General features: G+C 38.0%; 1 protein-coding gene and 1 long non-coding RNA gene across 10 annotated transcripts in view; one reads left to right on the top strand and one right to left on the bottom strand.

Moving 5' to 3' along the window:
- The window catches only part of ZMYND11 (zinc finger MYND-type containing 11), a 107,550-nt gene that overhangs the window by 20,375 nt on the left and 61,438 nt on the right, over positions 1–25,737 (bottom strand). For 3 of the 9 annotated variants that reach the window (XM_040546095.1, XM_040546096.1, XM_040546099.1), the window contains 3 exons: positions 24,595–24,754; positions 11,281–11,325; positions 8,334–8,495 (listed from right to left, as the gene is read on the bottom strand). In XM_040546095.1, coding sequence (XP_040402029.1) covers positions 8,334–8,495; positions 11,281–11,325; positions 24,595–24,754 — 367 coding nt within the window. The remainder of the gene's footprint in view (positions 1–8,333; positions 8,496–11,280; positions 11,326–24,594; positions 24,755–25,737) is intronic. The other 6 variants (XM_040546098.1, XM_040546097.1, XM_040546100.1 and 3 more) reach the window with 3 other exon arrangements.
- Positions 11,331–23,357, top strand: LOC121064497. Its single transcript, XR_005816523.1, has 2 exons — positions 11,331–14,659; positions 15,349–23,357. It is a non-coding gene; the product is annotated as an uncharacterized LOC121064497 (long non-coding RNA).

Raw genomic sequence — 25,737 nt, 5'->3', positions numbered from 1 at the left:
TAAAGAAAAAAAAAAGAAATTTGACCAAATCTCCTCTGCTTATATTCCTCATGAAAGACACTGACGACCCTGAAATCACAGGTTGGCCTTTGTGCTACAGCTAGTGTGTAAGCTATTCATCTCAGGATTGTACTTACTACCTCCTTAAATTAAATCAAAATTGCACATAGCACTACCGAGGTAGGTGTTTATTCAATTGCTTAACGGTATGCATAGAATCATTTCAAACTGTGCTGAAATATTTCTACCTCACCATAACATGGCATATGCTGTACTGTTAATTGCTTCTGCCCCATAATGATGAACCTACACGGGTACTACAGCATGCAGAATACCACGATAGCTTGTTCCTGAGAGGACACTGCCACTATTGGGTAAAATGCAGTATTGTGGAAAGGGCCAGCAGCAGGGCTTTCTAACACTTCTATCACATTTGAGCATTATTTTCACGCTGTTAATCATTCCCAGACCTTCCGCCCAAACTCTGGAATGAGACAGACTTTTACTCTGTGCCGTATGTCTGAATTACCTTCTGTATGTTCACGTTGAAAGTAAACACGGCACGCAGCAGTCTGCCTTGAGAACGTGCATGATGCTTACATTCAGTTCACCTAGTCGGTTCTGCATAAAACAACATTCCTACTCAAATGGAAACCCAAAGGTGCATTAAATTTTCTGCATTATGAAATGCCACTGCCATTTTGTCATTTTAGACAACAGAGTGCTGTATGCTTGCTAATGACACAGCATTTTAACAGACTGAGACTTATTAGGACACAATAAAATTGACTTGCAGAGACTAGTCCCCTTTTTGTGACATGGCTCTGAATTTATCATCCTTTACAAGTATTTCGAAATTCATGTGAACCTTTTTTCATGCCTGCTGGGCAAGACAGTTTGTAAGAGAATGTGTTAAGATAGATGGTTTACAGATTTGTCCTTCAGATTGTAATGAAAGAAAGATAGCTGCTTTTGTATCGTTACTGATGTCAGCAATTAATATCATCCTAAGCACCAATGAAAATGATAAAATTAGCTTGCCAATTCGGGCAAACTTGATTTTCTCCACTTTTCCTTCAATTCCCTATACTGATATATTTTAAGAAAAAATCGATCTTCAGGTTCTAAATATTGAAAGGTAATGAATTTAGGAAATAGAAGCCCATCAGCAAGCAAAATGTCTTTTTATGGCAAGGTTACCCACCCTCTGTAGAAAGTTATAATCAAACCACCTTATTCACTTTTCAGCAAAGATTAGCTCTCTAGGAGGTACCACTAACACATTGTTTGGAAGCTATGACTGAAAATGTGTAATTAGAAGAAAACAAAACAAAATAATAAAAAATGAAACAATTATGTAATTTGAAGACTTGCAGTGTTCTTGGGGAAGTCAAACTAGAAAAACTTCAAGCAAGAAAATAGACAACATTAGAAGGGGCATATGATTTACATAAAATCTAATTGCTTTGCTCTGACACAAGAAAACGTACCCACTTTTGGGCCCCTTTATAGCCAGAGTGATATAAAAGCAAGTACAAATGCAAATCAGGTCTTTTAATTTCCTACTTTGGGGAAAAGCAAATGATGATGGCTTGTAATTTTGTACAAGTGGTAAGATCCACTGCACATCCTTTCCCCCAGTCAGATCTACTAAGGCACACTACTGCAACCCTTGTGTAAGTACAAGTTTATTTCAAAGAGGCTGCTAAGATTCGTTTCAACTCAAAAAGAAGTTTCAGGATCTTTATACTTGCAGATATACTCTTTGTGGACATACCATGTTAATATAAGGCTTGCACTCATTCTGGCTGGGGTGGAGTTAAATTCCTTCACAGCAGCTGGTATGATGCTGTGTGTCAGATCTGTGACCAAAACAATGCTGATAACACACTGATGCTTTAGCTATGGCTCAACAGTGTTTGCACAGCATCAAGGACTTCTGTGTTTCTCACCGTGTTCCTGAGTGAATAATGTGCAGGAGGCTGGGAGGGGATACGACCAGGTAGATGACCCAAACTAACCGAAGAGATAGCCCATGCCATGTGTCATCATGCTCAGCAATAAAAAGGGAAAACTGGCTGTTTAGGGATGTTAGCCATCTTTTGCTCAGGTAATAGCCAGCCTTTGTTTGCATCCCTTGTTTTATTTTCTCTCTTCTTCCACCTCTCAACAAGTTTTCTTGCTTTTACTCCTCCTTTCTTCTCCTCCTACCCTACTGAGGAACAGAGGGGGTGAAGAGAGTCAGCAGCTGTGTGGTGCTTAGCTGCCCACCAGGGACAGCCCCCAGCAAGGAGGATTTTTAAATCACACCAATTTTTTAGAGAAATCCATGGCCTTTCTGCACTGAATCATGGTAAAGTGAAAGGCTTGGTCAGGCATACATGTTTACATAGTGAATGAAGGAGTGAAGCCATAAACTTGACAACAGCAATCCTCATGTAGAAGATTCATGAGACGTGTAGGTGGAAGGCCACAGCTACAACCTAACCTTGCTGGTGGGTGCAGGAAATACTTGTATATGCTTTACTCGCTGTGCCCCATCTATTTCTTAGAAGCTGGTACCTGAAGGTTGGATTTACATTGCTGTTGGTATTCAATAAACCAAATTAATAATACAGCTTAGCTGTTAAAGAGGGTAGCAATACGTTGCAGCATGCAGGTGTGACTGTAAGTGACAGTCACTTCTGGCATGCTTATAGTGCAGGAATTTACTACAAGACTTTATGAACTACACGAGGTTGGTAGCAGCTAGGGGGACTCCCAAGGAAGGCACTGTCCTGCAGGAGCACTGTTTATGATTGAAGTGACTGTCCTTTGCACCCCGAGTTAGCATGTAGCTGTCAACTCTTGGAGTGACTAGGTCACTATGCTGCAGTTGCTGCAATTTTCCTTTTGAGAAGGAAAAAAAACAGAGACTGCATGGTATAGGTCTGACAAGTGCAGAGTTAGTGGCAGCATTCTGTCTAGCTATAACCAACACAACGACATTTTTGCCTTACAGTCTCCCATTAACCAAATTTTTTCGCTTCCTCTCTCAACTGTCATGTGTGCATGCACTGAAGAACTCCATGTATGGGTGAGAAAAAGTTCAGTGATGGATTAGGTGAAGGCTGCTCAATGACAGATACACATAACTAAGTCACCAGTTCCATTTTCAGAAGCAATTCAGGTTTCCAGGCCTGCATCCACAGAGGAGAGCTATGTGTACAAATCTAACATTTATCCACCGCTGCTGTTTACAAACTCCCTGCTTCACCCACAGGCCCTTGGATTTTTATTTTTTTTAGGGCTTAAATTTACAGAGGAATTTGGTGCTATATATGGAAAGCTTTACTTCTCTGCCATCCTCAAACTCTCTGCCCTGAGTCAGGCCCTCAGGTTTTCTGCACCAGTGACAAAGTTATGCAGGCACAGAGGACAGGTCACAGAGCAACCAGTGCCCTGACACGGAACAGCCTGATCACCAAAACAACTGCCTGGGAAGAACACAGTATAAGGCCTCCCTCTTTCAAGACTACATGCAGTTACATGAGACTTTTCAGACAGTAAGGTGCTTTTGGAGACATTACAGCTGAATCCACAAGTTAGTTTGTACGATGCTTTCAGTAACTCTGAGTAAGAAGCACCATATAAATTAAATATGCTTTTATGTGCACAGAGTGGAAGCTTCCCAGTTTTCCCACTGCTGTGGACAAATTCCTTTATACTTCAGTAAATATGCCCCATGCAGTGTCCAGTTCTGCTGGCTCCCTGTTTTACTTCAGGGAGCATGGGGCTGTGAGGTGGACGGAAGAGGCCTGCTGAGCACTAGCACCTCCTCAGAGGTGGGCTCTGTGCACCGAACCAGGTGGTGCTACCATTGATCCTGTACTAGGCCCTCCCTTCACCACCCAATTCACTGCTATTTGTTGTGTACAAATGCCAGGTCCTGTTCATGGAATATGTTTCGTCATGCAGTTTTTGTACTGGGTCTGGCTTGGATGCGTTCATTTTCTTCATAGTATCTCTGTGGTGCTATGTTTTGGATTTGTGACCAAAACAGCGTTGGTTACACAGGGATGTTTTAGCTGTTGCTGAGAAATGTAAGCAGTCAAGGACTTTTTATGTCTTGAGCTGCCTTGCCAGTGAGGAGGCTGGGGGCACACAAAAAGCAGGTGGGGACACACAGCTGACCCCAGCTGACCAAAGGGACATTGCACACCACAGGACATCAGGCTCACCAGTAAAAGCTGGAGGGAAGGAAGGGATAAGTGGCAACATTCAGAGCTACACTGTTTGTCTTCTGTTAAACCTGATGAAGACCTGCTTTCCTGGAAAGGGCTGAAATCTGCTGCTGCTGGGAAGTGGTGAATGAACTCCTTACTTTGCTTTGTTGATGCGCACAGCTTTTGCTTTACCTATGAACCTGTATCTAGCTGAACCCACAAGTGTTCTCACATATGCTCTTTTAATTCTCTTCCCCATCCCACTGGGGGGAGGCGAGTGGGTCTTCAAGGCTCAGCTGCCTGCAGAGGTCAACCCTCAAGAGTTATCTAACAAACTCAAAGAATTTGCCTCTTCCGTAACACCCCATAAAGTCATCATTGTTCTCCATATTCTCTCTTCCATTCTTGTATTTTATATTAGCTATCTTGACTGATCCCCCATCTAACTATTTGATCCACTTCACTTAAGTACTCTTCATATTTCTACATTTGTAACCTTCCACTGTTTGTCACTTACTTGTCACATTATGTCTAATGTTGATTGTGAACTGCATGATAGTGTATTTTTACGTACCCTATGAAATGCTCAGTACAGTACCAGAACTCAGAAACAACCTATTTATAGAATATGTATCAGCACAGCATTTGATATCTTAAGATCTACAGTTTACTTCGCTTGCATATACATAAAACAGAGAAATATTGAACCACCCACTACAATAGATAAATTGGTTATAGTTCCTTGTAAAGCACATGCATGGGAGATCAATGCGTGAGCAGATGACTGCAAAAAATTAACTAGGAGTCAAGTGAAACCATATGAATATTTCTTACTTTCTGTTTCACAAATAAAAATGTATTCCTCTCGGTCAAACAAAATAACTATGCAGAATTTTTCTTTCCTAAAAAAATACTTTATTTAATTATCTCTTTAAAGAAATAATCATAGTTAGTCACCCAACACGGGATCAGTTTTCTCCTATTCAGATTTTTGTATACATCTATTTTCTCAAGCAAAAAATTGAGTATTTTTGCAGTACATTCTGCACTTTTGAGGTGCTAAATTAACAACTAGAGAAAATTAATTTTCTGTTTTTATCTAACCAAAGAGCAGCAATAAATGTACAAGTCTCCTGCATCCTTCAGAGACCCAGTAGACTAAACCTGTACTGAATGGACCATTCCAGTAGTGGGAAAAGTCTAATGCAATCTCTAAGCTCCCTTGATACTGTTTTCCTCTTGTGACCTGTCTACCAGGAATTTTGCTGATAATACCAATTTATTTAACTTAAGACAATGATTAGTCAGCAGCCAGGGAAAACTTTCAATCACCGCAATGTGGTTTGAATTGAACTTTGTTTGACTCTCATCTCCTGCTGAGAGTTATGTAGGGTACAAAATATTCCGATTGGTATGGTAAAGTTAAAAAAAAAAAAAAAAAAGCCAGGAATTAGACATTCTTGCTTATGGATGCAGTGTAGAAAAACTGCCAGCAGGGAAACAGAGTTCAGAGCACAGCTTGCAATGAACTGTTATAAACAGTATGGGAGAAAAAATATTTTAAAATTATGAACAAATCCTTGGCAATGTCCTTTATACAGTGTTTCTGAGTAGTCAAGTGTGCAAGATAAAGCTGCACAGGTTGATTGAACCAGTACAACCAGCAATTGTGAAACAAATAACCCAAAGGCTTGCTGACCTTGGCAGCATTACAGAAGCAATCTTTACATAAGAATGAAGTGTTCTTAGATTATTTCTCCCAATATATTAGGTTTCAAACATACTTCTGCTTCACCTCTGTAAAGAGCTTTGAGATCTCCTGGTAAAATGTGCTATGTCCAGTCACAAGAATAAACTATAAAAATATATGCATCTCTTTGTCCCAGCTATTACTTTTCTTGAACACACATATTTACTGCTGATAATGCAAAGTAAATCCCATTGCCCTTATGCAAGATAGTTAAGCTCTGTTATGTCCTCTGGATATCAGCCAGAGCTCTCTAAACTACCATAGTTTTTTGAGTATAGGCCTGTCTATCTCTTTTAAAATAAAACCAGAGCAGTCAGCTCCTCAGAAGGTGGAGGGAAAGTACTGGAAGGACACTGCAACCTGACACCAGGATGCTAATTCCCATGACCATCAAGACCTCTCCCTTGCTTCCAGGGACTGTGCAAGTCCCAGTTTGCAAAATTAGGGCTTCAAATGAGTTGGATTAATTACCAGGAGAGTAGGAGATATGAGCACAAAGGGAAAAGGGATGCCATGGTATTCAGGATGGCAATATCCTTATAAGTAGGTTGATCATTATCTCAGGCACTGAGCAAGCCAAAGGTCTCTGGGGCAGCAAGTATGTAAGAGACCCCAAAACCTCTCCTTAGACTTTGTATAATAAAAAGGGAACCAATATGCAAAAAAAAAAAAAAAAGGATCATTGATTTTTGGCCTAAGTTTCATAGCTTTTTCTTAAAGGTAAACATTTGTTTAATATCATTGCCATAGAGGATCTCAAAGCTCTAGGTATGAAAGCCAAACCAATCTCAAAGCTGACCCCTCTACATATCTGTGCATACTGCGTGCAGTGATTCAGCTCTTCCACCCTGATGACATCCATCTTACAAGATGGATGTTATAAGCCACCATACAAGGTGGTTTAAATCACAGTCTCTCCTTTCACCAGATGTCATCTAAAATTGTTTGTAAACTAGAATGGAGACGGGATCTGGTTTATCTAAGCATTTACAAGAGCTATCAATATTTATTATGAGAACCAACAATTATTAAAGAGATTTATTTAAAAATCTAAAAGCAATTCACCTATATATGACCATTTGTTGTTTTTAACAGAGGGAATATTGAGTAGCTAAATTAAATGATGGTATTTCAATGCAGGAAGATACAGTACATGTCCTTATTCTTAACTGTTCCTTGCCTCCTTATTCTTAACTGTTCCCTGCCACCACTATTTCCTCCTTCCCTTCCACTCGTTGAGGCAGGCTCAATTTTCTTATTTTCATTATTTCCTTAAACCCTGAGAGCTCCCAATCGGAGGCAGAAGTGTCAGGTTTTTACAACTGGTTCTAAGGCAACAGCAGTCCGAAAGTATTGTTTTGAAACAAAACAAACCACATGTTTTAAAAAACTGCTTCTCTGCACTAGGAAGCACCCGAAGCCTTACACTGCTTGCAGCACAGAGGTCAGTCCTCCACAGCTAGATCCAGACTTTTACCAAGGGAGCTTCCTTTCCCTCCAGCAAGCCAAAGCAGGGGGCAACTGGCAGAGTTTTATGCATTTGAATACCAACAATTTTATTTTAATCATTCGTATGCATTTTTCCCTATTTAAGGAGGCCTAGAGATGTGGTGCACTGTGGGAGGTTACACAGAGATGACAGCCGTAAGGAGATGTATCTGGCTGATTCAAGGCCAGGTACCAGCAAGCACTACCATGACGGATGTCTAGTCTTCTAATAACATGTAGACAACATACCTGCTCATTCTTCTATGGTATATACGAAATAACTATCTCCCTACCACATTTGTAAGAACAGCAATTGTAAAGAAAAAGCAGTATAGATACAGATGCTATGGGTGAAATCCATATTGGCTTTTTTTGTGCCAATACAACGCACAGAAGTGAGAGGCAGGATTTCACCCCATGGCTTTAGATTCTGCCATTGTCAGTAACATGATTGTGGCTTTGTAATGTGAAATATGGTTCCAATAAAATATTAAGAATGCAGTCATAAAAATATAAAAAAATACATTATGATTCATTAAAATGAAGTTAGGTAAAAACAGTAGCATCTTATACAGCAATTTGTTTACTCGTGTTGAAGATTTCCACAATATCCTGCATTCATACATTGCATACATCCGTACACACATACCCACACAGTACGTACTGTGTGCTTTCAAATGCATATGTAAAACTTGCTGGAGTCTTCAAAAATAACCATCTGCTACATGCACCATATTTTGGTATCTCTGTACAGATGCTCTAGATATGTACCATTGTTTAAATATTCGGTTCTTTATCCATTAACCTGGCCAGACCATCTGGACACCTTAATGAAACTATTAATGAATATCAATCCTCTAATCAGCACATGAAAGCTCATAGGTACTCACCCTGCAAACTGGGCACTGCCAGTGACTACTGCTGTCTCTAAGCCTGAACTCATCAGACAAACACTTGGAATGATACACACGAAAACACAGGTCACATATCAACACCTCTCCAGGCAAATGGCATTCAAAACAATACCAGTCATGATTTTCTGTTTCCCAGTCCTACAAAAAATACAAAATATTTTGGTATGATATTCTGTCAAAATCTGCAGGAACTAAGAACAAAATTGATATGTCTTGAAATCCAGCAGCAATTAGACATTATAAACAGTTTAAGAAGTATATAATGTTTAAAAAACAGGGGAAAATCTACATGCTTAAAGATCTTCATCAATTTAATACATACTAACTCCAATAGCATGTGAATGCCAAGTTTTAGTTTTTTCAAGTGTCTGATTAGTAACATAATTTCAAATATGAGCTCTGTCCACAGTGAAAAGTGGGTTTCTTTTCTACCTTTGTGTAAAACACTGTTGTTGACCTCTCTGTATTAGACTACAAACAAAAGTTTGTGCACCTCAATAGACCATACCTACTTCCTTGGACTATTTCCCCTCGTTTTGATTGTTACAGTATATTGTCAACTGCAATATTCGGAAGGGTGGCCCCTTCCAGTCTTTACTCTCTTAAAACTGACAACTTTTCAGTATCAAAGTGTTGAGTCACAAGGAATAAATGAAATCATGAACCTATTACTGCAAGAAATGTTTCTGCTAAGCAATCCCAATACAATTCAAAAAATAGAAACAGTTTCACTTGCAGTGCCCAACAGCACTAGGCTTGCTCCTGAAATGTCCTACACAAAACAAAGGATATGGTTCTGTTGATGCACAGATGTCTTTAATACACTCTTTCTTGAAAATTCAGCCCCAATGGCCAAATTCTGACCTTTGAAACATGTGCATAAGCTTTGCTGAAGTAAATGAGAGCAGCATGCATATAATTTGGAGGAAGAATTTTGCTCTAGGAATCTATAGCGCTAAAACCAGACAATTGCCAGTGGCCACCGTTAAATGTTTGTGTTATCTGAAATGCCACACTTTTCCCTACACTTGGAAGACAAAATAACTGTCATATCTCAGATAAAACTCCCTATGCCTTTTAATGTCAAATGTCACTTTTCAATGGGTTCAGATCTCTGAAAAACATTACTCCTACTCTTCACTAAATTATCTTGATAAAAATCTGGCCAAGGTATTTTTAATGTCATGCTGTAAAGGTGGAGTTAGCAATTTCCACCAGCGGCCAGACCAGGCATCTGTGCCATTCTCCCTTTCCCATGCCTGGCAATGCTGTCACCTAGGTTGGGGTAAGAAGCGACATGAAGTGGAGCTGCCAGTCCTTAGGCTGAAGAGCAGCTGTGTCGTGTAACTTGCCTGAACAGAGCCCCCCACAAATAAATGAGATTTCAGGACAGTCTCAACCCAAATTGCCTACACTAAAGTTTATACACCATGAAAGTTGGGGCAGTAAGCTTAGGGAAATAAGAAAAAAAAACAAACAACAACAACCCCTTAACCTATGATTTTTAACTCAGAACTTTGCCCTCCTTTGTTGTTCAGATTAACAGTGTAACTTGACTCTTCTACCATTTTTCTTCTCATTTAATTTTATGTCAATTCTATATACTTCAGAATGGTAGAACAATACCACTTAATTTGGCTATAATGAATGTATTCTCATTTCACAAAATATTTCCCCTTCCACAAAGTCCGGTGGCAGAACAGGTTGGGAATCCTTTCTTTGCAATATTTTAGAAATAACTAAAGATACTGCATTGTAGAATCTGAATTCTCTGTAGACTGATAAAAAATCAGGATAAAGTATTGCCTTATAATTCTTTTATATTTAGTGTGACACTTATCTTCTTTATGAAACTACAAAAAAAAAAAATCAGATAGCAATAAAAGGCCAATTAAGCAAGAAAGAGAATCAGTTTTGATTAAAGTTGTATCCAGATAAAAATCAAGTGGAGAAGAGCCCAATAGGTTCTGGCTACTGAGGAATTTTACCAAATAATCAGGATTCCAGGATTTTTCTTTTTTATTCATACTAGTTACTTATTGGTAGATCCTAGATATTCCATTGTTAGGAAATATACTGGCAAAGAGATGTGGAATTTAATAAACATACGGAAATATATTTGCTGGCAAGAAAAATCATGCACTCAAGCCAGAAACCATGACGTTAAATAAAACACCAGAAGAAGCTTCCCTCAGTATTCCCACTGCAAAGTTTTGAAAACATCATTATTTCTAAATATAATCACCTAGGATTTTCACAGGAAAGATTTTTAGTTTAATGCAGTATATTTAGTGCGTAAATATATATAAAAACATTCATTTATGCAATATATCGGTAAAGTTAATTAAGAAAATAAAAAAAGATACATAGCCCTTGTGAGAAACTATACTATTGACTTCAATAGCAAGGTCAGAGGCATTAATTTTGCTCCAACAGCAGTGCAATCTTATTGCTTCTCTTGGTTTACATTGGTTTGGATGGGAGGAGAATGTGCTCCCAACAGATTTTTTTATTATTTTTTTTTTCATGCAGGAGGTCAGATTCATTAAAATAGCTCAAACTCTGACTGCCAGTGCTCGGGCTAGGCCAGGTCAAAATTCTCTGCCAGCTGCAAACCCGGTTAAGTCTGCATTTACGAAACACACCACCAGGTGTCATCAGCCACTCCAAAAATGACTGATTAAAGGGCAACCATTGTAACAACATCGTGAACTGTAACGTGTGAGTAACCACTTCCAGCCCCCAGGAGAGAGAAAAAAATCAGCAAACTATATACATACATAATGTAGACTAAACTCAGAATTGGAAGTGATGTGGATGATGGTGGTGGTTAATAGAGTAAACTAAGCTATCCTAATGGAAGACAGAAACGTAATAGAAAATATGACAGAATTCAAAACCACATAGTGCAAAAATTGTTCACCTTGTTTTTTGCTGCTGTCTGGGAAAAAGGCTGCATACCGTAGGCCTTTCAAAATAAAAACAAAACAAACTTTGTATCTATACTGTGATCCATCCGATTATCAGGATATACACAAGGCTAGAAAGAATTCATGCACAGTGACCAGGAAATCAATCTGTTACTTCTAACATCTGGTTGCAAACATTTCCTCCTGCATTTCTTGAATGCTACCTAATGCTTTAACCAAATTTTGTTTCTTTTCAACATCCCACGTACTTATATGATTAAAAGAACCCAGCACCCTGTCTTCTGCCCCATATGCACACCCACCACCAGGCCAACTTAAAAATCTTCAAGAATATTAATTATTGTTAATTAACACACCCTCTTTGATACATAAATCTGCGTTGGGCATCTAAAAAAGACCCCTGTAATGTAATTTACTGTGTAGGCAGTGACCCCAACAAAACCAAAGCAATGCTTCTTCAATGCATACGAACAAGAATTAAATTATCACTTTCTCGACAAGACTCACGGTCCTTATTTTTTTACAAAAGGTGATACATTTTCCCAGGGCCATGCAGAACAAAGGAAGGATCTCCGCCACAGGGGCTCAATTTGCCAATCCCTTCGTTCCCCGAGGAAGGGCAGCGAAAGCCCCTTGGGTCACGGTGCTGGCAGACGAAGGGAATCCTCTGCCGGCAGGAGCCGGCTGCCCAAGTTCAGCGGCACCCAGCGACTGGCTGCAACCCTCCGGAGGGCGCGGATTTGGCAGCAGAGCTGCATAGCTCGGATGTACCAGGAGGCCTTCCCCCTCATTTTACTCAGCTGTCCATCGCATTTGTAGATATATGCATTAGCAGGGCAGCAAATGTCTGTTTGGGGGATTGTATTTGATAGCCGAAGAGCTATGCTCTGTTAAGCAGAGTGGGATCTGGCGGTGATATGGGTCACTTGTGGTCACTTGTTCTTTACATTCAAATCAGTCAAACACGGTATCATAAAGGTCACTTTGCGCTGACACCAACAGCAGTTGAAATTTCTCAGCAACATGAATGAAGCAATGCAACAATTCTGAAATATGGCTTAATTGATGACTGACACATAAGCTTACTTTTCTGTGATTTGTCTTAAGTTGGTTGTCTTAAAGCAAATACATAAATTAATTCTGGAAATACAGAAAAATAACACGGGACAGAAAATGTCAGGCTATCCAGAACATTTGACAATTTAAATACAGATAAACCCAACAGAAAAGAATGAATCATCATGTCGTAGCCTTTACTGTAAAATAAAATATATAGTTGTTGTCAAGGAAAGAATAATTTTAGTGCATAAAGAAAATGTCCATTATAATGCAAATGTACATGGAAAAGAAATGCTTACTCATTAGTAATGGAGATTTACTTAGCTGTAATTGAAATAGGGAATCTGTATGTTGGAGAATGTGACAATCTGCTGTACAATTAGCATACCATTAAGTAGGAGATGTAGAAGCACATACTGACAGTGAAATTAACAATAACTTAGAGGTCACAACTGGAACAATTAGGTCACTCCCATACCTTACCAAGCCCATAATTATTGAAGAAAAAAGAAAAAAAAAGTAAAAACAAACAGTACATTTTTATTTTCCTATAATTTCTAAGTAGTCATAGCACATGAAAACAACATAACCTCCTCTTTAGATTTTGTCTAAAAGGACCACTTTGCCTTTTTATAATGCATATGCCATTAACATAACTCATTTCTTACCTGTTAATCTGTTTTCTCCAAGTCCCTTAATGGTAGCCCAGATACTCGGTAATAAGTCACTCTACTATCAGGTGGAGAGAGGAAAAGGGAGGGGGGAAAAAGGCAAAACTATTCTTGAAATTCCCCTTTATGGGGATTTGCTGGTTTCACACTGTTGAACTAGATTTCCCAAGCCATCCAAATTATGGCTATCCTTTGGACCCAAACAGTAAGCTAAAAAAAAAAAAAAGGGTCACATAGATGGGAAAAACAATTATAAGTCAGTTATTTCTTTGGCGCAATCATGTTTATTTATGAATAACATACATACAGTTCTGTTGTCCTAAATTCAGTATGACGCAAACGAAGGAAAGCATTTTCCATGGAGCTCATGGTTCCCAGCCTTTTCCTGTGTGGCACTTTGTCCCATAGCCCTCTTTCAACTTTTTTTTTTCCAGGTGTTCTGTTTCAAGTGCTTCTCCAGAGTTTCTTTGCTGCTTACCTATGTGCTGCTGTGGTGTTTCTCAATAACTCTCATACACACTCATGCACACACAGCTCCTTCCAGATCACTGTATATTTATTCAGACCTACCTGTGTGCAAAGTCATGGTCAGCCCTGTACAGTGTCTGCGTTTTAAACAGTCCCGACAGCTCCAGCTGTCTAACTAATAAAGAACTTAAAACAGCTTTTTTTAACATTTAGTCTAGAGGAAGAGTATTAGCGGATACACTGTAAGATTTCACCCAGACTGTATCATAACAACACTTTTGGTCTGTCACAGTACAGGAATCTAGAATGGCAACGAGGTCCAAGCTAGCAGAAAGAAGTCATTTCCAAAATAAAACCTATTTGAAAATAGTAGCATGCTATATTTATTTCAAGACATTTTCAAATCACCAATCCAAAACTTTAGTGGAATCTTTTCCTGATTATTTTGTAACCCTTTAAAAACTGGAAAGAATCTCAATGAATGAGTTCCTATGATTCCTCTGACATCTAATGAGATAATTGGCCTATGCTCAATTTAAAGATGTTATTCCCGAGGCAAATGTTCTGGATTCAGTTTCTTCAGGTGTATTTCAGGATTCAGGAACAGTCACAAGGAACACTTCTTTCCTTTGATTCCTTCAGCTAAGGGAGAAGCTTTTAAAGTTTTGGATTCTGCTGTTCATGTCTCTTAGTTGGCTTTCAGTAACACTTCACCAGAATCAAACAGAGGTTGACTACCAGTCTGCATCAAGCAGACAGATACATCAAAAGAAATGCCTCCCACAAGGACTACACATTCCTTTTTCACATCTTGCGTTTTGCAACCTATATCCATCATCATCTGCTGGTGGGAAGAACTTCCTATCTTCTATACTTAATCTTTCATATTTCAAACTTCCTGAGGTAAATGGAAAGCCTTTGTTATGATAGCAAGAGGTGGTACTGCATTCTAGCATGAATGTATCTACAATGCCATCCCTCAATCAAACTTTGCTTCAGTATCTGAGTCCTCTCCTTAAGAGGTCCCAATGCTGCACTTTAAACAAAACCCCAAAGCAATAGCTATTTCTAAACAAATTTTCCATTGTTAATCTACCTGTTCCTTTCTGTCTTTTTCAGGCAGCATCCAAGCTTTTCCTATCCAAACTTTTTGACTACACGAGCTTTGCTACAGGTAATTGTTAAAACTTTGCAGTGCATTTTTCAGTCTTGATGATTCACAAATGTAATAAACTACTGTAGGGGTGCACTATCTACAGCACTCCTGTCCTCCAGTACAAAACCTGATGGAAATGCTTCTTACTTATACATCTGCTCTAAACAGCTACTACACCCTTAAATGATTGGTCTGTTCATCGACACTTCTCTCAGAGCATAAATATCTGAAACTGTGTCCCATACTAAAGCACTCTGAAAGGAGCACGGACAAGATTAGGTGCAAGAGCCCTTAAGAACTGTGGAAATGCTAAACCACGTTCAACTTTGAAGTGTCTCCCACTATCCACTGCTTTTGCACTGCTGTTGAACTTCCAAGTGACTGCTCTGTAATAAAAGTTTCACAAAATGTGCCTGTTCATCTGTGGAGCTGGACAAGACAGATCCGTATTCCTTCCTTCAGAGGAAGACTAGCAGTTAGGCACCTAGTACACACACAGTTGCCTCCTTTTTAAGCATGCTGTATCTCACTGGGTACAGTCCCCAGTAAGAAATCTTACCACGAATCACTAGCAGATGTCTTGGTTTTCAGTCAGACAGTAGAGTGTATTAAATACTACCTGGGTCTAACGAATGCAATGCGTCATGGAGCACCATTCCCATTGTTTTCAAACATAGTGGAGACACTGCATATGTTTTTCTCCACAGGTCCTAGCCTGCTGTGAGAGCAGTCTTCCTCCTGCCCTTTGGGTCAGCCTTCTCTTCATGACACAACATCCTCGGCTCCATCTATTTCTCAGTGAGCAAGAATCCTCCTGTAAACTTGCATTCAGTACCCCACTGAATCTGCTCTTCTCTTTTCTTCATCACAGCGACAGGTAAGGCTCAGAACTGAAGAAGGCAAGATTAATTGCTTGATGGCTCAGAGGACTTATCCATCTCTGCAGCAGATAAATAGTGAGCTAGCTGTTTAATAAAGTATTTCCCTTTTATCATTGCTGTACAGGATCCATACTTGATCAGGATGATTGCTTTACAGTGATAAAGCTTCTTAGATCATCCCATGTCTTACATTTAACGTTAGAGTAAATTCAGCATCAAAGTAAGCTCATTTTCTCCCCAGTAGTTTCCTTGTATATACGTATTTACTAAACACATTGGCTCCTGTTTTGCTTGGTATTTTTTTTCCTGCTGCTTTTGCTCATCAGAAGTGCTCAGCAAATAAGCAAGCATCCATCTCTCCTTCAAAGCCAAAAAGATGTCAGCAGCTAGAATTCCTTTATGAAAACTGTTTCACTTTATCTTCTCCTTCCTTTTCTAAAACCCTACTGCAGCAAGTAGCTACAATGATCTGTGCTTTTACAGACAGGATAATCTGTCCATTGCAAATCAGTTGCCTTTTTATAGATCCTTTCCTTTGATGACCTGGGCTTCATCTTTAAAATGGATTTCCACAAACTGACTTTGTAGGACACTTTGTGGTATTCATTACTTACACTTTATCACAAAAAGAAATCCAAAGCAATAACGACTTCATATGTCCTCACAACTACCTAGTCATCTTGCTTAACCTCAAGTACTTTATTTATTTATTATGGCTCATTTTATACGGATTTTCAGAATATCAGCCAACAACTAATTTGTTCCATTATTTTTAATTTCTCTCACTTTAGAGATCATTTTTATCCTGAAAAGAACATCAAATCATCAGTCAGAAGACAGACCAAAATCTCTTTCTCCGTAATATGTATTAAACACAGATGCATTTATAGGCTCATGATAATCCATTTTCATTTTCTTCACTGATAACTGCTTCCAGTTCTGATGCACACATGCAAGAAGACTCAGGTTCTGCAGTGAATTCCAGAGCCTCTCTGTACTCTTTTGGCTTTCTTTCATTGAGTTTAATCTGCAAGCCCAAGTTTGTCTAATTAATTTATTGCCAGTTTGTCTTAGAAGTCTTCTGATTCTGGCAGAAACCGCCGAAGTCTTCTCTGGATGCCCGCCACGACAGGTAGATTTTTATTCCCTCTCCTATCTTGTAGTTATGTTCTGGCCAGTTCAAGGTGATTGGCTCCAAAGTACAGAGCCTGTCTCTAACTCCCAGAGCTAATGAAGAAGGGAACTTTTTCCAAGAAGTGTAGTAGCATGCCAGCAGCCAAAACAACTGCTAAAATCCCTCTGTGTTTATCTTCTCAGCCTATGAGCTGTGTTCCTGAAGCAATGAATAAATCTCAGTTTCCCTCCCCAGAAGATCACGTTTGGGTAGCAGTAGTATACATTATTTGAGGTGAGGCAATGCGAGCATTCTCCTCCAGGATATTAGAAATAGAATATGATCTTAAATGAAAATAATTTTTTTCCTTCTTTGCGTTCCAAGTGAGTTCAAGGTTAATAGAAACTTGCAACTTATCTGCTCAGAAACTGGATTCACTTCTGCTATTAATGTCACCATTTTTTACTTAGGTTGAACCAAGAGGAGGTTTGTAGGCTGTTTTCATTAGGGAGATAAATCAGTGATGGAGTGAAGTATTTATTAGGTGCAGTGCCTTTTATTTCCACATTATGTATGTGAAGGTTTTGTTCATTTTAGACACAGGATGAATCCAGATCAGGAAAAAAGAAACAAAAAACAAAAACCAACCATTACTTCCTTGTAGTTCCAAGCCTCTTTCCAAGAAGCACTGTGCACAAAAAGGCTCGCCCTCCACCCTTCTTTCTTAGCATATGTTTACATTGCTTTCCTGGCCATATCTTCTCCATGAGATTTTGTAGTGTTTTTCTAGTTGATGTTTCTGCACACACAGTTTCCTCAAACAATAGTCCAACCTTTTTTATCTGAACCAACAACAAAATTTCCTACATAACTCCAACTTCTTGTCCTTTTCCCCTGTGTCATAGGTGTGGCTGGTACGGCTCCAGCTGTCAGTGATATGAAATAATGAGATCTGCATTTATTGTGAATGAAGCATGAATGTTAATAAGTTAATCAGCTTCAACAAAGCTTCATTCAGTGACCAGCATGGCATCACAAGAACCAAAGTAACTGCCAGAGATGCACAGCAGTTTGCATCTACAAACTGAATGAAAATAATGCTACCATGTCAGGGTTGGCACAAAAGAAGTGAAAAACAACAACAATAAACAAACAAACAAAAAACACAAAATGCATATTTTCAGAACAAGCTCAAGATGGGCTGGTCTAAGTCATCTAATCTATTAAAATAATTTGAGTCCCATGGGGGAAGTGTTACATGCACTAGTTTGACTAGTCTGCTTCAAACCTGTAAGTAAATTACCATTCTCCTGAACACCCTTTCAGGCAGCAAAAACATTTTGTGAAATCTGTGAACAACAACATCAGTATCTCAACTACAGAGCAGTGAGTGAAAACCTTAAAGAAGAAAACAGCACTAGACAATGAATTTTTAACAGTCAAGTTGGTAAAGCTGGGAGATGCAAGCGAAGATACTGATAGGATTGTTTCACCAGTAAGTATCATCTCTTAGCTATGCAATTAGGTGGACTCTTTCACTATTATCTTTGGTAGTGTGAAGATCCTCAAACAATGTGAGCTTCTGCACTGACATTCAGTAGGTAGAGGTACTTTCTTTTTAGGGGATGAAAATTAAGGAGGGTTTAGAGGGAAGAAGAGTGGAGGGAAGAAATACTCCTGAATGCACAGGAAAAGAAAAACAAAGTTGGAAAAGGAATGCACAGAATTGTTCATGATTCTTAACCTGTCTGGGGAAAAAAAGGCCACTGGAAAGACAGTGAGGCCATTCTCATGCGTTACATGCTAATAGTCTTAAAGTAAAGACAAAAGAGGGCCTTGGGTTTAACACAAGAGTATAATATTTCTCATCAATAAAGTGGGAGTTCGAAGGTCCACTTTGCTTCTCAAAGACAAAATAGTCTATGCTTTGATTTGATGACTTGAAAAAATGTGTTTTTCTGAACTTTCACAAATCCACACCAGGATATTACATTAGTGGACACTTATTTTTGCTCAGTAATAAGTATAATTTTATGCTAGTGCACTTTATGATAATAATTTGCTAGAAAAAATCCTTTGCTTTTAGTGCACAGTGATTGATATGATGCTGTTCTCTTGGCAAAATAAGCTCTGAATGATGGGACCTTAAGAGGACGAAAAGACAGACAGCAAAGAAAGAGTCAAAGAACCCCAGATGCTCATTTCCCTTGAGTGCCCTTGTGTGACCATACTGATAGGTGCCCTGAGCCTCAAAGTCTCATACTTTCCCTGAGGTGTTGAATAAGAGATGGAAGCCAGTCTGAACTTTTCTCTCCCTAAACTACATTCATTAACTCTTTGGATCAGTGCATAGCAGATGTAAAGAACACTGGTTCTTTCAAAATAACTAAGAATCTCTCTGGAAAGTTCCAGCCTGGAAAATCCCCAATTGGTTACAACATGAAAGGAACAATAACTGTCATGGTTTGGGCTGTGTTTGGCTTTGGATCAGTGAATTCATACAGGACTTCAGATTCAAGGCAATACAGATGGAGAAGACAAATAGATTTTTTTTTTAAATATTGAAGAAAATTTTTCTTCATTTGGTATGACATGCTCTTCCTCTTTGTGCTCTCTGGTAGTAAGAGCATTCATGATGAAACCACTGGCTGTCACTATTGCTGTTTCATATTATCCTTCTGCCCCTAAGTGAAATGAATGGGATGCACATTAAAATCATTGCTCAGCCTAGTTAGTTAGAAGCCCCTGGTATGCTAGCAATAACTGGTAGCTATGTAGTTGTTTTGTTTTGTTTTAAATTTAAAGTGGATTTGATGCCGGAAAAAATTGAAACCCTCACAGTGACCATTGTTAAGCTTTTCACAATTATCTTCATATTTATGGAGAGACTCAAGATGACATAGCCAGTTCAAAACAGCTTCTGGCTACCTAGCATAGAAAAATCAATACAATTACAAAAGCAATTAAGCATAGCAAGTAAGAAACCCAGACGTTGCTCAATCTAAAGCAACTTACATTAACACAAACATAACAAACAAAATACTCCTTTCCTGTAGATTGATCCTAGCAAAAATGAAGCGGCAGCACATCAAATCACAATAATCACTGAGTGTGTGCCTAGGGTTAACAAAATAACCTATAAAACTCACGGTGCTGGCAGTGGGTTACAACAAAGGTTAAAATGATGGTAAAGCAGACAGTGTGAAGAGATGGATTATTTACACAGACTTGAGACTTGAAAGTATCCGGAGTTACTTGGAGCAAGCACCAGTACTTTCTAAATACAAAATATCAGAAAATCCCCAGTATGAGTTAGCAAGTTCTGAATACAGGACTGGGGAAAATCACATTCTTCTAAGGTTTTCTTCGAACAGGAAAGCAAGCAAACTGCCCCTCCAAATCACATGCTCTTCCACTAAACTAAAAAATCTTTACAAGGGAAGAATTGGAGAGACAACAATTTAGAGATTTGGAGAGGACCAAGTGCACAGAAAAATAATTGCAACTAAAGCCCAAAGTCAGACTTAACTGGCCACAAGAGTTGCTGGCTCTTTCCATAAGCAATCATTTAAATGATCAGAAAATAGACCTCTATAAAAGAGCGATCTCTCAAAAACATGAGTACCTTTGATTTATTTTGTCAGTGAAGAAACAGCTCCAAGTGCCTTAACTAAGTGTGAAGCCATGCTCTTCACATCTCCGTAGAGAATTTGGCCACTATGAACTTTAAACCATAGCAGTGCTATGAGATAAGTTGCATTCAAATGCAAACAATGGAACTTGTGTTACTAACAGATCTCCATTTTAGAAGAACACAATATTGTCTAGCTTTATGAACACGTGTAAATTGAAATTATACATTCATAATGCCTCTCGCTGGGTCACTGCAGTTTTATGACTTTAATCATGAGGAGAAGAATTAGCGCATTAAATGCTGAAAATAGCTCCATGCACACTGTCTGTAGAAAAATCAAAAATATGTAAATGAGTAAGACATACCAACACTAAGAACTATAGCTAAACCCCCATAAAGCTACATGGCATTGGTGCTTTAATACAGTTTCATTCATTAGGATTAGACTGACCACTATTTTACAAAGATAGAAGTACATAAAAATCATGGCATGACTAAAAACATAAATGAATAGGTAAGGACATTCATTACTATTTTCTTCAACAACTACACTCCCCTTGTATTTATTTGCATTGACAGCATCATTAACAACACTTATTTGCAATTTTTTTTCTAAACCCAAAGAGCAAAGAGATCATTTCTTTTTTGTTGATAATAAATAACACTTCCAAATTCCAAAAGTTCTGTGAGAAATAGAAATAAAGCTTTAGAAAGGAAAAGTAAACGTCCATTACCAGATTTCAGGACTGACATTTCCCTTGCAAGGCAAGAAGCTGCAGAGATTTTGTTGAATTGCATAAGAATGTCATTGACAAACAGTGAAAATGCAAAATTACTAACTAAAATGCTGGATAACAATGGAAAATAATTTCTTCTCTCATTTATTTTGTGGCAAATGCATTAATCATCTGCAAGATGAGAAAGCCTGTAAGATGAGAACACATTTTGAAAATTTGCAAAACATCTGTACAGATGGTAAATGAGCAAACAAAATGAGTAGCTGCACAAGCCCAGGAAGTAAAATATTTGCAGCAAAGTTCTTGCATAGCTACCAACCCTTCAATATTTGTTGGAATATAGTATGTTTGGCAACTGATTCCATACATTAAATTAGTTTTAGTAACATATATAAAAATCTCTCTCCTATATATATCTGAGAGAAAAAGAGGACAATTTTATGCTGTTTTAAATCTGATCATTCTTTTTTTTCCAGTTTTTCAGAACATTCATTTTCACATGACTGTCCCTTTTGAAAGCGCCTCCTCCTGATGCCCCCAAACTGTTTTATCTTTGCACATCAGCTAGCTCTTTTGTATGACATGTCTAAGTACAGGATACTTCGCTTCTTCTTCACTTTTTTTTTTTTTCTTTTAAACCACAGCTTCTTCAACATATTGATAGATCAATGATAACAAAAGAGCATTTTTTTTAATAACACTTTCCTGTGAAGGTTGAAAGTAACCCTGTCAGAGATCATGTCTTCACTGCATAAATCTATCATTATGTCAACCTACTGGATAGGGGCAAATGTTTGGAAATACATAAGCAACCACCACAGACTATCTAATGAATCTTTCCCAAACAGAGCTGTGCTTTCATAATCCACATGCTTTTAATTATTGTTAACCATTGAGCAATCAATCCACAGTTGTCATTAAAACCAGTACTTTCAGGCCTTGTGGCAGCCTGTAGTCAGGTACCTACATAAATTAAACAGGTGCTCAGCGGTACCTGAACAGACAATTCATTCGTTTATTTGAATATGGATTTAAAATGATAAGATTAAGGTCAAAAACTTCAAAAATTTAAAAATTAAATAATTAAAAAAAAAAGCAAATCATCAAGCAAATATTCAGATGAAAAGTGTCTAGGGAGGAACGTGAAGAATGTCTCCCTTTGCTAACTCCTTGAAACAGGTGGTTCTTAGTGCTATTCATTGAGCATGGTGCCAGAAAACAAGCTAAAATCCAATGGCATTTTTTGCACTGATGTGGGGGATCAGTCCTCCAGTCTTTCATTTTATGAGCTTTCGAAGCTTTTGTAGTACCAGCCAAACTGAGTTTGCCAATTGGGTCAAGGATTTGTCTGTAATTGCTGAAATTTGCTGAGTCTGAAGTCACTGTTCAAATATTACAGACGTATTTCAGAGTTCCATCTCCTACAAGTGGATCTCTGAAAACAATCCCGTGTGTTTATCCTCAATGAAATGTAACTTTAGTTTATGGTTCAACAGTTATTAGTACCAGATCTGGATTACACAGAACTACAAATTGCATCTTGACCCAGTAAAAAGCACGTGTAACACTACCCAGTTTGTTCAACGTAGAGAACATACCAAACGTCATTGTTTTGAGCCAGGTATTGGAGAATGGAAAATACCTGATCTGATGTCAATGACACTTTGTTGCTTGTTAAAAATTTTTGAATAAAAGAACAAACACAATGATTTAAAACTAAGTCAATACATTTTGCTTGATGTGTCTGCAGTGTTTTGATTCAGTATTAGGATCAAGAAGTTGGAAGGTGGGTACTGTTGAAACATGGCCTGGACTGCAACATGATTCCTACTAACGCATAAAGCTGTTAAGTCAAGTGTGCACTGGTGTTCTGAACAACTGAGATGGCCATCAGACGTATGGACACAGCACAACATCAGGGCTTAGCAGTCATGCTGTAAATACAGACAATATTTCTAACCAAAGGGCTATTCATAACATGACTTAAGGTTAAATCAAAGACAACTCTTTTCATTCTGAGATAAAATAATGACTTAATTCTAATGGGTCACCAGGAATTTACATACTGATTATCTTATAAGTTTTGTTAGATAAATGTTGCTTATAAGTATTAGGGGTATTTTTTAAATGACTCTTTGAGAAATAGCTATTGTGAGGCATCTTGATTCTTTTTTTTTTTTTTTGTCTTGGTAATATAGGAAACAAACACATTGAATACTTAAGATAACTGCAGATCTCAGACTGTATCATGTTGAGTCTACACAATTAACATCACCTCTAAACAGATAAAACTGACATAAGAAATACCTAGAAGAGCTAAGCTGGAATTTCTGAATGTTTACTCCCAGGGAGAATTGCAAAAACAAAACTAAATACACCTTGGAAGCTCCCTTGAAGATTTCTGATGAAATTAGAATGAAAATCTTAATAGGGACATAACGTACATACTGCAATACTTCAAATTAGTACAACTGGGATAATTTTAAACTTAATGCTTTCTATTATAGATACTTAATATTTCTCTCACTTTAAAAGGAAAAATAATCTACTGTTTCTCTTTCAGGATCTTATTGATGGCTTCAATACTGCAATGAGTATTTCAGTGCCTTTTAGAATTAATTTTCCTGTAGAGTTTTTCTGTTTTTCTTCAACATTTTGATTATTATCTATGTCTGGACATTGTCGCCCATTTCACCAGTATTTAATACAATTTATATTCCAAAGCAACAGTTCCTAGTTCAAGTATTTTAAAGCTTTGCCAAACTGTTTTTTATTAGGAAAACATGGTCTTGTAAATACAGAGAGCAGGCTTCTGAACATAGCAAAATAATTGTGCAACTTTTGTTCCTGGTCTATTAGACTACTCTCAGTTAGCACTGTAAGTGCTTTCCAACTTAGCTATGTAGGGACTGAGAAAAAATGCTTTTCTTCCCTATACATAACTTTCAACTTGTAGAACTGGATTTAAAAATTTATTTTACATATCCAGCGGAACAATGTCTGGATGCCTGTAACTAATTTACTGTGAAAACCGTTCCTAAATGAATGCCCTGGTGTTTCCAGATATCTGTAAAACACATCTTCTTGTGTGTGCTTATATATGACAAAATGTACAACATTTTGTGGTACTTTCAAAAAGGAAGGAATATTGAAACTTTTGAAAGTGAATACTTTTGAAATGGAGTAGTTTTTCCTTCCTCAGATTCAGATTAAAGCAATATTAATCAGAAATTCTTCATTTGATCTCTTTTAAAACATACCATCTTTAGGATTCAAGGACGTCTGAGGATTTCAAGTAATACCAATAGCATTATATATACTATCTTCCTGTGCAACTGTAGAAGAGGTAACACTACATAAATTAGGCACGACTGAGCAAAAGACTTTGACAATTTTTCACAGCAGAAAACTCAAATTTGAGAAGAGTTCCTATGGAACAGAAAAGGTTAAAAAGGTTTAAGAGTGCATTACTTCCCTGTTCACAAGCATCAACACAGCATCTATAAATAACTTCACATAGAAATTAAAACAAGTTTCATGCTAAGATCAGAAATCGTGATCTATTTTCTCAAAGATTTTATACTCACAATCTCATCTCCTGGCAACCAATATCCTTCTTGTTCAATACCAGCTTTTGACCCTTTACACCCCACCGTCAGGGTTTCAACAATAAGACCATCCTTGACTGCTAAACTCAGCTGACGTGTGGTTTCTTTTGGATGCATACCATGGACTCGAGACATATACCTGCACACAAAGCACAAAAGTCCTTAACTGTTAGCATTAAGTTATAAAATACATCAGCAAATAAATACTCTTTTTAAATGATGTAAAATTGCAAACATTCTAAGTTTTAGGTTGTTTATAAACCCTCGATATTTATATAACTTACCCCATTATTCAAAATCATCTTTTCTTCCCTTTGAAGCTATGATGTACACATTTACAGGATTTTACTGCACAGTAAGTCTTCTACAGAGAAAATGATCAGACCCCAAGATTGACATGCATGCTGCTTGGACTTGTCTTCACTAAACTTCCACCTACATTTGCACCCCTATAAATTCACTGAAACTTGAATTTCTGTAATATTTCTATACAATGCTATATCCTGTAGCACACACATTATAGAATGAGCCTGGAGATGTGCCAATAAATCTACGACGTGACTGTGAGTACAACGCATTTATAAAGAATGTGAAATTCATGCATCTTGTATGAAACCCAACAGCTAGAGTTACAGCACTAGGTGTTTTTTCTCCTTTTCTTGAGACAACTACAGTGACCACACTATGATGAACTCCACTGCTGAGAACAAAACATACACAGCCTAACGTTTGTATATGCATGAGGTTCAGTTGCGAAATGTTGGCCTTTACCCAGTATAATTTGTTGCTTCTAGACCAACACAAAATATTTACTTGGAATAAACAATCTAAAGCGATCTTCCCTCAAAAACAGGCAGCCTTCCTGTTTTAAGATCATTACACTTCATACATTTTTAGCAGAATCCCAAGAACATATCTCTGAGTCACTACGCATGGAGAAGTAAAGAGAGCTGTGATTGCACGCAATCAGCAGGTAAGTGAATTGACTGGGTCCTGACTTGGAATCAATTGGAAATATCTGTTTTGTGAACATATTTTTCTAGTCATAGCTCTCTTACAGTTACAGAGCTAGCTGAATTTCTCTCCCTTTTATGGTTTCTCTAGGTGCTCTATATTTAACTA

This window comes from Cygnus olor, chromosome 2 (genome assembly GCF_009769625.2).
Source record: "Cygnus olor isolate bCygOlo1 chromosome 2, bCygOlo1.pri.v2, whole genome shotgun sequence".
Taxonomy (NCBI): Eukaryota; Metazoa; Chordata; class Aves; order Anseriformes; family Anatidae; genus Cygnus; species Cygnus olor.
This window is presented reverse-complemented; position numbering and strand designations above follow the sequence as displayed.